At 44.3% G+C, this 12048-nt stretch overlaps 1 protein-coding gene across 2 annotated transcripts in view; it reads right to left on the reverse strand.

The window, feature by feature from the left end:
* atp2a3 (ATPase sarcoplasmic/endoplasmic reticulum Ca2+ transporting 3) overlaps positions 1-12048 on the reverse strand; it is a 189942-nt gene that overhangs the window by 116778 nt on the left and 61116 nt on the right. For both annotated transcript variants that reach the window (XM_048557266.2, XM_048557265.2), the window contains exons 4-5: positions 9219-9320; positions 5311-5449 (exon numbers count right to left, since the gene is read on the reverse strand). In XM_048557266.2, coding sequence (XP_048413223.1) covers positions 5311-5449; positions 9219-9320 — 241 coding nt within the window. The remainder of the gene's footprint in view (positions 1-5310; positions 5450-9218; positions 9321-12048) is intronic.

Consider the following 12048-nt stretch of genomic DNA (forward strand, 5'->3'; position numbering starts at 1 on the left):
TTGATTTTTTTGCATAATGCTTGGGAACGATACACTATTGTGGCTACAGAGATTTTGTATCTTTTGATTAACACAATCTAGAGATCAGTGCCAGTGGACAAAAACCTGCTTTCGATATACTGGTTCCCATGAGATGATGTAACCGGGCAGAATGTGTGAGGTTGAGGTATGAGGGCCCACCACGGAAATGGGTGCGTTGTCTGTTTTGGAAGTGTCTAATTATGATGTGGCATCCCAGGGGAATTCATTATCTCTTCACTGAACTGTGTTCTGGAGGATTCCCCATTGCGTTTTGCTTTGACAGTCTCACTGGGTAGCAACTACCTTAGTCCCAAGAGTTTGTTGTTATCCCAGCACTGTGCTATTCCACTACCCTGCTGTAACTGTGCTGCATAGTGTTTATGTGGTTTTGAATGACTATGTGCATCCTGAAAATGCTACACAAAATGCATGTGAAATTCTCCCCATCCACTGTCAAACTTTCACTTTTCTTGCACCTTTCATACCTTGGGTTTTGCCAAAAAAGCATGAACACAGGAAATTCATTCCATCCATGTACCACTCGGAGCACAAAATGCAGGATAATACTCGCGACCAGTACCGAGAGTGCGCTACAGTGTTGGAGGCGCTGTCTGGAACATGGGAGATATTAACCTAAGGCCTCTTCAATGGCCACAAATTACTCTGCTACACTGCTTTGAAAATGAGCAGGAAAGTTATCCTAGCATCCTGGAAAATATTTATCCCACAATATCATCATGAAAACAAATGATCTGGATCATTATCACGTGGCCATTTGTGGGAGCTTGCTGTGCTTCTTAAAAGAGAACACTGCCTGTATTTAAAAGTACCGCATTGGCTATAAAGTGCTGGGAGATGTCTGGTGATTGAGAGAGTCTAAGTAAATGCAAGCCCTTTTTAAGTTTAACATTCTCAACATATGGCTGCTCCATATTCAATAAACAGAAGGTTCGTCAAGGTTCATTGGCATATTGTCACATTTCTGTAGGGAAAAATTTTTTTTTTAAAAAAACACAGCAGGGGGTGGTTAGGATCTGGAATGCACTGTTTGACAGAGTAATGTGGTATAGTTGGTGAACTATGGCCTTTGAAAAAGGATTAGGCGATTAACTGGAGAAATGGGGAGAATTTGTATTGTTATGGGGAAAAAGGTGGGTGTGAGTGTGCAGAGGCAGAATGGGCCAGAGCCACCTTTTGTGTTTGTTGAGTGTCTTGGTGTCCAGCAGAAATGCCACCTCTCTCCCGACAACCAAGGACCACCAAGGTAGGGCCAACAATAGCAAGAATGACGTCGATGAGGAAGACTTGAGATGAGCTGTACTGGAGGGGCTGTTTCCACGCAATCTGACTCTGACAGACAGGACAAGGAGAATCGAAAGTGGAATTTCAATGTGACATGAGGGGAGCCCCAGGTCAGGACCTGTGGATACAGCAACGGCCAACGGGCGCAGTTTACTCTATGTTGCAGCATTCCTTACAATCTCGGAGCCAGTTAGTGCGGGAGGCTGGATTTGTGATGGACAGTGTGGGCTCAATTCCCATACCCCCTCCCCCCACCGAGTATACCACTAAGGACTCTCCTCCTCTGCCTCTCACTTGACCCTCAGGTTAAATCACCATCAGTTCTCTCTCTCTCTCTCTCTCGAGACAGCAGCCCTACTGGGAGAACTGCTGTGAATTGATCTTTATTCCTTACTGCAGCTCCAGAGATTCCAATGTGAGCTTGGAGATTGGGAGCCTGTCCCACTGAAATCTACAGGAAGGGGTTCGATGACTTTTCACTCTTTTGGCTATTGGTCAAAAAAGAAAAAATAATGCAGTTCCCTGTCAGAATCTCAGACACAAAACAGCCCCTCTGCTTCACAGCCACTATTCTGAATTTCCTCTGGGGGCAGGCCCACACATTACAAAACAAAGCAAAACCCATAAAGCTACAAACAGGACAGAGGGCAGGAATAAACAGTTGGAACAAGCACAATGTTAGAGAGTGCCACAGCAGAGAGACAAAAACCATTGATAAATAGGTGTGGTTTCCATAAATATCCCCATTCTCCCTCCTGCCAAGTTACTGAGTTGTTTACTCTGTGGATTTTGGTTTTCTTTTAAAAAATATACCAACTTTTTAATGCATTTTTAATGAAATCTTCAAGGCCAGATTTTCAGCACATCACTTCCCCATATTCCCAGACCTCCTCGATCCAGAAACTTGTACAGATCTAAAAATAGTGAATCGCACCCAGAAGATTTTTGTCTCCAGCAGTACAGTGGAAATATAAAAGAGATTAAAGATGAACAGGTCTTTCCATGCTGCCCAAGGGACTGAGACTCCATCTCATTCAACAGCAACCTTATGATCAGCCTGGCTTTTTAAGTGTGTTTGCTGCACTTTGATAAGTATGGATAGGCGCAGTGGAACCTCAGACCAACCAAGAGATCTCATATTGGCATTCACTCCCTGCTGAATCTCAGGACTGGACGTAACACATGCACTCAGTCAGTGACTCCACATAACAGGAGGGAGGGGAATTCCCTACAGAAGCAGCATGGTGGTTCAGTGGATAGCACTGCTGCCGCATAGCGTCAGGGATCCGGGTTCAATCCCACCATCGAGCAACTGTATGGAGTTTGCACATTCTCCCCATGTCTGTGTGGGTTTCCTCCGGGTGCTCCAGTTTCCTCCCACAATCCAAAGATTTGCAGGTTAGGTGGATGGGCCATAGTGTCCAGGGATGTGCAGGATTGGCAGATTAGCCATAGGAAATCCAGACTTATGGGGATAGAGTGGGACTAGGTGGGATGCTCTTCAGAGGGTCAGCAGGGACCCGATGGGCCAAATGGCCTGAGTCCATACTGTATGCATTCTATGTTTCTATGCTCCAAGGATAGAAAAAAAAAGGGGAGAGAAGGACGACAACATAAAACACAAAAAAGTTGAGAAGGCCAGGACTGAAATTGGGATTGAAGTACAACCATGGGGCAAGGATCAAACAACACTTGCCTCAAGCCACATCTGAGTAGGGTTTGATACAGATCAGACCAAGCAGGACGAGTAGGCAATGCTTTTGCACACCCAAATTAATTCAAAGATTCATCCTCTGAAGAAGTGGAAATGAAAAGAAAAAATGTCCAAAGAGCCATCAATCGCTCAAACTTTCCCTCCAGCTGGCAGGATCATTTCACAAAATGCCACAGGGCTTGGGCAGATGGTTGATCAACACAGAGGGGAAAAACACTCGTGTACTCACAACTTCGAAACTGCAAAGACAATGTCATACTTCAAAACCATGATGTTATTTTATAAGCTTTTAGTGAAATTTCCAATTAACTTTAATACCTATTCTGTGAATCAACACTTTAGCATTCTCTATAATTAGTGATCTGTGGCAATATAATTATGGGATTGATTACATCTAACATTCAGTCAATTTTCCCACATTATGACACAATTACCACGAACAAGAAAGCAACAAAACAAAGAGAAAGCGCTAACTGTACGCAATCACAGGCTTTGCTTATTTTGGTCACATATAGACTATATTGCTAAATGGGCTCTTGTGGTAAAGTCCCTACATCTGGGTCAGAAGTCTGGGTTCGAGTTCCGGCTGCCCCAGACATGTTGTAATAGGTCCAAAGGTCTCACCAATAACTCCAGCTCTACCAACTACACTGGAGACTGCTTCATTCCAATTAAACACACACCTGAGCTATATCAATTACAACTTCAGTCACATCATCTGTGAAACAGCACAATCCCACATCAGTTAGACTGGTATAACCCCCAAACACAGTCACATGAGTAAAATCCCAATCCTTTGGACAGCTCCCAACATTTGGGCACAGAAGCCAGTTTTGGATTTCCATAGAGAACATAAGCAATCTGAAGTTGGGTTCACGTTGCACAAGTGTGTTCGGTGGCTTGAACAGAACCTCAGTTCAGGTAGGAGAATTGACTATACTCACCGGTGTTTAGAAGAATAAGCAGGGATCTCAGAAACCTATAAAATTCTAACAGGGTTAATGCAAGGAGGGAGTATATTCCTGGTGAACGGGGAATCCAGAACCAGGAGTCACAGTGTAAAAAGGCACAGGGTAAGTCATTTCAGACTGAAATGAAGAGAAATGTCTTCACCCAGAGAGAGTGGCGAAACCTGTGGGATTCTCTAGAGAAAATGAAGAATGTATTCCATTATATTGAATGTTTTCCAGTGGTTAGACAGTTCTTAGAACTAAAGGGATCATAGCTGGAACAGGGTCCTGGGTTGGATGCTGATTGGCTCACTCCTTTTCCCATTTCTATGTTCCTAATGGCTAGCAACCAAAATAATATCAACCTCATGGATACAAGTCAACAGGAAAGCCCACGTGAAGTGTCCTCTGCTGTGGATGATCCCTGTGCAGACTGCCTGATTTGTTCTGAGGATATACACTGGTGGGTGCCATAGGGTGAGGTGGTGGAGGGGCCAGCCCTACCTAACCATGCCAGCTATGGCTCAGCAGTAGCACTCCTGCCTGTGAATCAGCAGGTTGCATGTTCAAGCACCACTGCAGAGACAGGGCAGGACAATATCTAGACTGACACTCCAGAGAGTTTCATCCTTGGTAATAATGTCACCTCAAATTAGGCACTGAGCAGTGTCTCTCAGATAGATTTAATAGTTCCCACACCACAGGGAAAGAAGGGAGTTCTCTCCGGTATCCTGCTAATCATACATTTTATGCCAAAACTAATACTTCCTGCAGCTTGTTATCAGACTGTGTGTAAAACTGCCAGCTACTTTGGGCAGTGAATGGGAAGCCTGATAGGCAATAGTGTGTGGGGTTCAGCATGGATGTAAAATGGCAGTTTGGGTGACAATGCCATCAACTGCCCGTCTGCCCCTCTAAAACCAATCCAGCTGTTTGGAGTTGGCACATTCTCCCTGTGTCTGCGTGTGTTTCCTCCCAAAGTCCAAAGATGTGCAGGTTAGGTGGATCAGTCATGGTAAGTTACCCGTAGTGTTCAGGGAAGTTCAGGTCAGGTGGATTAGCCATGCAGGGTAACAGGGATAGAGCGGAGCCTGGGCCTCTTTCTGCACTGCAGTGATTCTCTGATATATTTCTGAGTGAGACACACTGCAGAAATTGCATTCTGAAATAATATCTTTTAAATTTTCAAGCCATGTCGGAGTTTTATTAAATGTGCAGACATGCAGTTTAGTCCTATCACTGGATCTAAATGATTGCAAGAGGCTAGTGGTGTTCTACGCGACTCATTAGCAGCAAGGCACCAGTCATGAGGGCATCACTCACCTGCAATTTCCACAATGTCTCCAGGTACTATGTCCCGGGCTTTGATTCTCTGCACAGCCTTCCTGTCCATTCGGTGAACCTTGCCCATCTCTGGTTCATACTCCTTCAGTGCTTCGATTGCATTCTCTGCATTCCTTTCCTGTAAATTGGATACAAATAATGAAATTACCCAATAGTCAAATGTGACATTAATTATCCTTAGCAAAGCTATGCCCAGCGTGTGTTACTTCGCGAGTCTCATCAGTTATTTTGTCAATCAGCAGGTTACCACAGACCACATACAGTCAATAGTTCAATTCTCATGTGAAAACATGTACCTTGCAAGAAAGCAAGAAATCACTGACCAACACATCAGCTATTCCATAATACCAAACAACGTACCAGCATCAGGTTTGTACCAATCTCAATTTATTTCTAAAATTGAGTCATTTAAGTAAACCCCAGAGTTGATATCCTACATTACTTACTCAGAATATGGGCAGGCCTAATAAACCTGAAGGACTAGTTAGGCCACTCCTGAGGCCAGTTAAGAATTAGGTATGTTGGCATGGGGCTGGCATTCCAAATGGCACTAGCTCTGTTGTTGTGCAGGTTGTCGGAGGTGATCAGGCACAGGCATGGGTTCAGTTCTGGAATACGAACTGACTCATCAACGTACTAAAGTCGAAACAGCTCAATTCAGTAGGCAGTAGGAGATGGATTGCTGAAACTATCTCCTGGCATTTAGTCCAGAGACCCAGGTAATGTTCTGGAGACCTGGGTTCAAATTCCTTCATGGCAGACAGCAAAATCTGAATTCATTAATAATCTGGAAAGGAGTTTAACGATGACCGTGAAATTCATTCATCTTACTTGATATCTCTTGTTTTGTGAAAATTAATGTGAGAAGAGAAAAGTAATGATCGCATTTTTATCTCAATTCCCTAGGTTACATTGGGAACGTGCACGAGGCTTGTTGTGAAGTTCTTTCCTAGCGGGTCTGCTTGCTATATACCCGATTCTCTTCTGCCAGTCTAACGTGGACCTGTGCTGGTCACGGAAGGCTGCAGAAAGAAAGGGGTGACTTGTGGAGAGAAGCTTAAATATTAAACTGGAGGCCCCACACTGGATCTGTAACTTGTTTAGTGCAAGGCTTGAATGCGCCTGAAATAAAATTTTTATTTTAGAATCCCTTTGGGATAGGGATTTGTTAAGCAAATTAGTGAGCAAATTGATGAAAAATGGAGGCAGAATTTGGAGTGCTTTGATGGGAAAAGGATAGATTTTTCTTTGTCATTGCATTTGTTTCTTTGCTAGCTTGGGGAGGTGGGCGGTGGATGGGGACTGCTGGTGTGCGATGGGAGGGAATTGGAAAATGTTTGACTAATTTTAGCAGTGTCATCACATGCAGCCTGTCACAGTGAAACACAGTGGGGAGAATCAGAGCTGGACAATTTATCTTTCGAGTAGTTACTAGAAGAACCTGCAATCTTTGTGACAAATGTGGATGGCCTGACAGCTGGGCAACTTTGCCTTTATGCAAATTGAAGTTCAAAGTGAAGCAAATGCAAATGCAAGCCCTGTAGCATTGGAGGAGAGTGAGACAGAGCAAGTTGTTCAAGGTGTGTCTCTCTGGGCCACGCCATGTGAGCTCCAGTTAACCGTTTGTTGGCCATACTGAAATAGCTAACTCTCTTAACCCCAATTCCTCTTTAAATCTCTACTGCCAGGAGGTCTGTGAGCTGCTCCCAAAGCCATGCATTGTTTGTTGTTGATTATACATAGTGTTATTCTGCTTTGTGTTTCCAAACCAATTCACTTGGATCTACATTCCATCTACCAACCACAGCAATGTATCCAAATCTGATGATGAAAATTGGTGGGAATACATGTTGTGATAAAGACATGAGACTGCAAAGGGGATATATGAAGAGATGGAGAACCCTGATAAAACTTGGCAGATGGAGTTTAATGTAGGATGAGTGTGAGGCCACGTACTTTGGAGAAAAATAAAAGCCTGCCTTTTGATTCTAAGTAGAGTGAGACTCCAAACAAAAGTGCACTGCAGGACCTGGGTGTTGCGCATAAAATAGCAACAGTCAGCATGCAGGTGCAGCAAGTAATTGAGAAATCAAATGGAATTTTTGCTTTTACAGCTAGAGAGTGGGAGCTTAAAAATAGGGAAGACTTGTTCCGACTGTATAGGATGTTGGTGAGGCCATGCCTGGAATATTGTGCATAGTTTTGGTCCCTTATATTTAAAGAAGAGATGTACAGGCATTGAAAACAGTTCAAAAGCATTCATTAGGTTAATTTCTGTGTTAAAAGGGTTGACTTATCAAGAACCGTTAAATGGACTGAACCTTTATCCATCAGAGCTTGAGAATTTGAGGCTTCGAGCTGATCTTATAAAATGGCAGGGGAAGGCTTCAAGGGCTGAATACTCTGGTTCCTTCTTTTAATGCTCTCATGTGATTACATTATTATTTTTCCTATTCTAACATCCTTTCTAAAATCCTATTACCCAGAATGTTTACCTCCCAGCCACATCATTTCCTTTACACAAATAGTATTTCTCATTTTCTCTTACAGGCTATTCAGCCAGATTGATCGACCCTGGTAACTCATGTTCCACACAAGTCTTCTCCTTACTTCTCTCTCATTTTCTTTCTCATCTGTGCGTTATCAAACTCTTCCTTAGAATTTAGTTTCTTCAGTTACAGCTCCATGTCAGGGAGATCCACACTCTGGCTACTCTGGTTTTAAGAAACCTTTCTTTAAAAGGATTTATCAGTGACTAATTATATCAAGTATCGAACTGTGCCACGTTAGAAACATTTACTCTACATCCAGCCTAGAGATTCCCTTCAATAATTTGAAACAGCTCAGTTCACTTGAGTTCTCTTTTGTAGAGGAGGGAGCTCTAGCTTTCAGGTTTTACTGTTAGTTAGAACACCTCAGCTCTGGTAAATTTTTTCCTCGCACCTTTGGCAATGCATGCAAATCTTTTTTGGAATGTGCAGACCCGAACCATGCCAAGTGCAATTTAATATAACTGAGGAGTAATAACAAGCACACAAACTGCTAGAGAAACTCAGTAGGTCTGGCAGCATCCGTGGAGAGAAAAACCGAGTTAATGTTTCAAGTCCATCAGAACCAGGGTGACTGGCCGTGAAACATTAACTGTTTTTCTCTCTCCACAGGTGCTGTCAGACCAGCAGAGTTTCTCCAGCACATTATGCTGCTAGAGTTAGCTGTCCTTTTGGAATCAGCTTGTACATGGTAGTTTTTTTTTTAAGAGAATCCCTACAGTGTGTGAACAGGCTATTCAGCCCACTGAGTCCACACTGACCCTCCAAAGAGTGTCCCACCCAGACCCTATCTCGAAAACCCTGCATTTCCCACAGCTAATCCACCTAACCTGCACATCCCTGGACACTACAGGCAATTTAGCATGGCCAATCCACCTAACCTGCACTTCTCTGGATTGTGGGAGGAAATCAGAGCATCCAGAGGAAACCAATGCAGATACAGGGAGAATGTGCAAACTCCACACAGACGGTTGCCCGAGTGTTCCTGGTGCTTTGTAGCAGCACTGCTAACCCAGTGAGCCACCGCAGACTGAGATGAGATGACATGACTTGTCCAGTGAGGGGTATGAATGAGCCACTGAAGGCAACAGCAGTCTCAGATCTCAGTTCTGACCCATGCTGTGTGGAGGTTACAGTGGCTATTACACCTGGCCAGGGTTATACTGGGATACAGGAGGACTCTTGCACTTAAATCATTGACATGACGATAGTTTGCCCCTGCCTGAATCCTATCAGGACGTTCACTGAGTTAGCTGCTCCAAGACAGCCAGGCTTCCAATCAGATGTGGGAATACCCGAGGTGAGGGGTGGATTCACATTGTGCTATTAAATTCCTACCTGCCATACACCGACCAGAGCATTCACAATCAGGATCAGAAGGATCACAAAGGGTTCCACGAAGGCAGTGACGGTTTCTGCTTCCTCAAACCAAGCCAGGACCTAAAATACAAAAAAAAAAAGGCTCGTGAGCACTGGGATTTTACTGAATTCAGCCCATTCAACTTCAGGATCAACTAAGCCAAGGAACTGCAGTCCCTGGTCTGGCAGCAACCAATACAAGAGCACATTAAACTGGAGGGGGGCTCTCTCTGATGGGGTGAAGCTAGTCTTCATCACAAAACCAAAACCTGCCGCAGTGCAAGTTACGTTGTGGTTTCACTTGCAGCCCCAGCCCAATTCCTCACCAAGACCTACTATCCCCAACACCCCAATCTGCTCCCACAACAGGAGAGCCCTCCACTCACCCCAGCAATACTAACCTCCGCTCCTCCTCCCTGCAGCAGTTCCACTCCCTCATCACCCTCTGCTCCCATTTCTCCGTCTCTTTCCCACTGCCCTGTCTCTCGCCCAGTCCTCCTCCCATTCCTCCAGCACCCCCCAATTGTCACTCCCACTCTTCCCAGCAACCCCTGATTCCCCCCAACAGCCTATCCTTGTTTACTACATGCCTGTCTTATTCTACTGGCAAAGATCAACTTCACCCCGACCCTCAGGAAGCTGAGGCTGCCGAGACCTCCCAACCTGTAGCCAGTTTCATGTTGTACTCAGTCTCAGACTCCCCGTTTGCTGGAATTGACTCCAGTCCATTTTAATCCTTCCCAGTTTTTACAACCTCAGGACGTTGTCCGCGGTTTAGACCAAACCAGTAAGCTTCGAACATCAGTGATGGTCTCACTGTCCATTTCCTCAGCGATAGACCCACTGCGTTGATAACGATGCCCGTGTCTAGAGAACAGAAAACGTTGAAGAGCCCAATGGCTGCAAAGCAAGTCTGCAGGAACTAGCTTTGCTCCCACGTTAACACAGCCCATCCACAAACATATACTGAGGATGGAAAATTCTGGAAATGCTCACCATCTGTGGAGAGAGAAGCAGAACTCCTCCAACAGTCCACTACCCCAACTTGAGTTTTTATTCATTCACGGGATATGGGCATCAATGTTAAGCTAACACTTATTGCCCCTCCCCACCCAAATCACTCTCAAGGTTGGCAGAGGGGAAATGAGCCACCCTTTGTCAATTCCTGGGTCACAGATTATACGATAACAGTCGGCAATTCTGACCCAGTGACACTGAAGAAGTGGTGGATGCATTTCCAAGTCATGATGACAAGTAGCTCAACCAGGAACTTGTTCCCATTGATCAGCTGCTCTTGTCCTTCTAGTTAGTGGTGCTTGGAAGGTGCTGTCAGTGTAGACTTTGTAAGTTACTGTGGTGTACCCTGTAGATGGTGCATGTTGCTTCTGCTGTGCATCGGTGATGAAGGAAATCAACGCTGTAGGTGACGTGGTGCCAATCAAGTGAACTGCTTTATCCAGGATGGTGTTGAGCTTCCTTGTGTTTTGGAGCTACACTCATTCAGGCAAGTGGAGAGTATTCCATCACACTCTTGACTTGTGCCTTGGAGATGATGGATGTGCTTTGGGGAGTCAGGAGGGGAGTTACTCATGCCAGGATTCAGTCTCTGGAGATAATATGAACTGCAGATGCTGGGAGAATCTGAGACAACAAGGTGTAGAGCTGGATGAACACAGCAGACCAAGCAGGAAAGCTGATGTTTCGGGCCCAGACCCTTCAGAAATTTTTCTGATGAAGGGTCTGGGCCCGAAACATCAGCTTTCCTGCTCCTAAGATGCTGCTTGGCCTGCTGGTGTTCATCCAGCTCTACATCTCAGTCTCTGACTTGCTCTTGTAGCCACTGTATTTTTGTGGCGAGTCCAGTTCACTCTCTCGTCAATGGTTAACCAGCACTGAGCTCAGTTATTTTCTTGTTGATTAGAATAAAGAATAAACTACATCACAATCTATATACACAACACAGAACAACGTTGTCACCGTGATAACACAATATCAGCAGTTTGTTTTGTAACCAAGGTCAGATTGGTGGTTTGGGAGAGAGAGGGACAAAGAAAGCAATGGGATGGGGCTCCCTAACATTTTCAAGAGTACAATAGCTGTCAGCTCATAAGACACTCACTCAGCTCAATTAAAATGACATAGGGTCCATGATAAATTACACTGCTCATTGTATACTGTTCTCACTGAGCACAGTGTTAAACACTTCTCCACTTAAAGCCCATTTTTAATGAGTTTCATTTCATCCACATGTCACAAGCTGTAAACACAGCTCTAAAATACCATTGACTGAACATTTCAGTCTGCACAGTACAAAGGTGAAAAGAAAAACAAACCTCCCTGTTATGGAGTTGATGCTAAGATATAAATTGAAAGTAATTTGGAGGGGAGACAGAACACCACATCTGCCCTGTCGCGGATGCTCATGGTACAGTTACCAATAGGCTCACAGCACACAGCATTAACTGTATTTGGAAGTGTGCATACATGTGTCAGATGTGACATTATTCTTTGTGCCCCCAAGACAGATACAGAAAATCCCATGGTACCACCTCAGGAAGAGTCGAGAGGTCTCATGGAGTGACGGTCAACTCTCTCAAGGAACCCAAACAGAAAGAGATTAAACTGGTCACTCATGTAAGGTTGTAGGTTTGTGTGCTCAGACTAGCCTCGCCATTTACCTAAAATAACAATACTCAAAATTTAATAAACAGTTTATTAAATTATTTATTAACTAATTGATTGAAGAGGTTGCAAAGGAACTATTTCTGACTAATAGTAATGTGTCCCTTAATGACATTTCCAATCAGCA

This window comes from Stegostoma tigrinum, chromosome 27 (assembly GCF_030684315.1).
Source record: "Stegostoma tigrinum isolate sSteTig4 chromosome 27, sSteTig4.hap1, whole genome shotgun sequence".
Classification (NCBI taxonomy): domain Eukaryota; kingdom Metazoa; phylum Chordata; class Chondrichthyes; order Orectolobiformes; family Stegostomatidae; genus Stegostoma; species Stegostoma tigrinum.